This window comes from Austrofundulus limnaeus, unplaced genomic scaffold (assembly GCF_001266775.1).
Source record: "Austrofundulus limnaeus strain Quisiro unplaced genomic scaffold, Austrofundulus_limnaeus-1.0 Scaffold181, whole genome shotgun sequence".
Taxonomy (NCBI): Eukaryota; Metazoa; Chordata; class Actinopteri; order Cyprinodontiformes; family Rivulidae; genus Austrofundulus; species Austrofundulus limnaeus.
Genome location: NW_013952583.1, coordinates 338,438 through 339,786, shown reverse-complemented (window position 1 = coordinate 339,786; position 1,349 = coordinate 338,438). Strand labels below are relative to the sequence as shown.

Below are 1,349 nucleotides of genomic sequence, written 5' to 3'. Positions count from 1 at the left end.
TTCTTACATTTCGCCCCCAATCACTATCTAGAACCAGATTTTTCGCTCCAATCATCATTTTGCTTTAACGTGTTTTCTCTAAAACATTACAACATTACAAGTTTTTAAAGTCTAATTTAGCGGATTTGTGTCGTGTGACAAATGAAAAGTAACTTTGAGCAGTTCGAACCAGAAGCCCTGTTGGAAAATTTAAAAATATAAATATTCTATTAAAATGTTGCAGCTATATTTTTCAATTGTAAAGTAGGCCTAGCTTTTTGTTAAAAATAAAAATATGAATGCTGAAGTAGTTTGCGTTGAGAAGAATTTACACAGAAAAAAATTAAACAATTTTATCCTTTAAAAAACTACATTTTTATTCTATCTAATTTGATATAAGTTATGAAGTGAGAGGTTGGAAAATATTCAAAATTTATATTAAAAACATTTGGACTTCACAAGCACTTTCTGACTTTACTTATTCAGCCTTTGAACGATGTGACAAATATGTTTTTAATGTTTCATTTTTAAACTGTAATATTAAATTTTCTGAGGGAAAAAATCCCAAAAACAAAGAAATTAATCCGCAAATAGTCTATTTGTTTTGATATTTTTTATTCTAAACAATCTGAATTATTATTATTATTATTATTATTATTATTATTATTATTATTATTATTATTATTATTATTATTATTATTATTATTATAGGTGGTTATTCTGACATCTTGTTACAAACTTTACGCACAACGAAGCTGTAATAAAACCATGTGATTCCGGAGCTGAAATCTAAACTTTAATGTAACTTATTAACTGTTTCAGCTCGTTTAGTTTCACCTGCTCAGACTAATAAAGCCGTTCAGGCGGATCCTCCAGCTCTACCTTGGAATCTGTGTCCAAAGAAGCGGTTCCGCAGGACCCAGGGGTAGAAGTTGAGCGGGTCCCGGTGCTGCGCGCCGAAGAAGTGCGGGTGTTGGAGGTGGGAGCCGCCGAGCTGGTGCGGGGCCACGGTGAGGGACGGGTGGCTCACCGCCTCCGGGAACACCAGCTCGGGGCTCTGGTAGAGGGAGCGGGCCGGCGGAGCCTGGTAGCCGTTCATTAAGGCGTCCGTGYTCGGGTTGGAGTAGGTCAGAGCCGTGGGGCGGAGGGGCTCCTCGGCGGTCAGGGGGCTCTCTTTGGCCACCAGAGACTCGATGGTGAAGCAGCGCTTCCCCGCGGAGGAGAACATCATCCCTGCGTGGAAACTGGAAACCCCGCGGAAAGCTTGGAAAGGCTTTCTTTACTTCCTGGTGTGGAGCTAAAATAAAGAAAGCAACGCGCTCAGAGGCGCGTGATGGACGAAGGGGGCTGGTGGGAGGAGAGGGGAGGGG

General features: G+C 40.7%; 1 protein-coding gene across 1 annotated transcript in view; it reads right to left on the bottom strand.

Moving 5' to 3' along the window:
• Nucleotides 1-1,343, bottom strand: part of emx1 (empty spiracles homeobox 1) — a 6,473-nt gene extending 5,130 nt beyond the window's left edge. Inside the window, exon 1 of the mRNA XM_014018015.1 lies at nt 862-1,343. Coding sequence (XP_013873469.1) covers nt 862-1,210 — 349 coding nt within the window. The 5' untranslated portion in view covers nt 1,211-1,343. The remainder of the gene's footprint in view (nt 1-861) is intronic.
• Nucleotides 1,344-1,349: the final 6 nt, after the last annotated feature.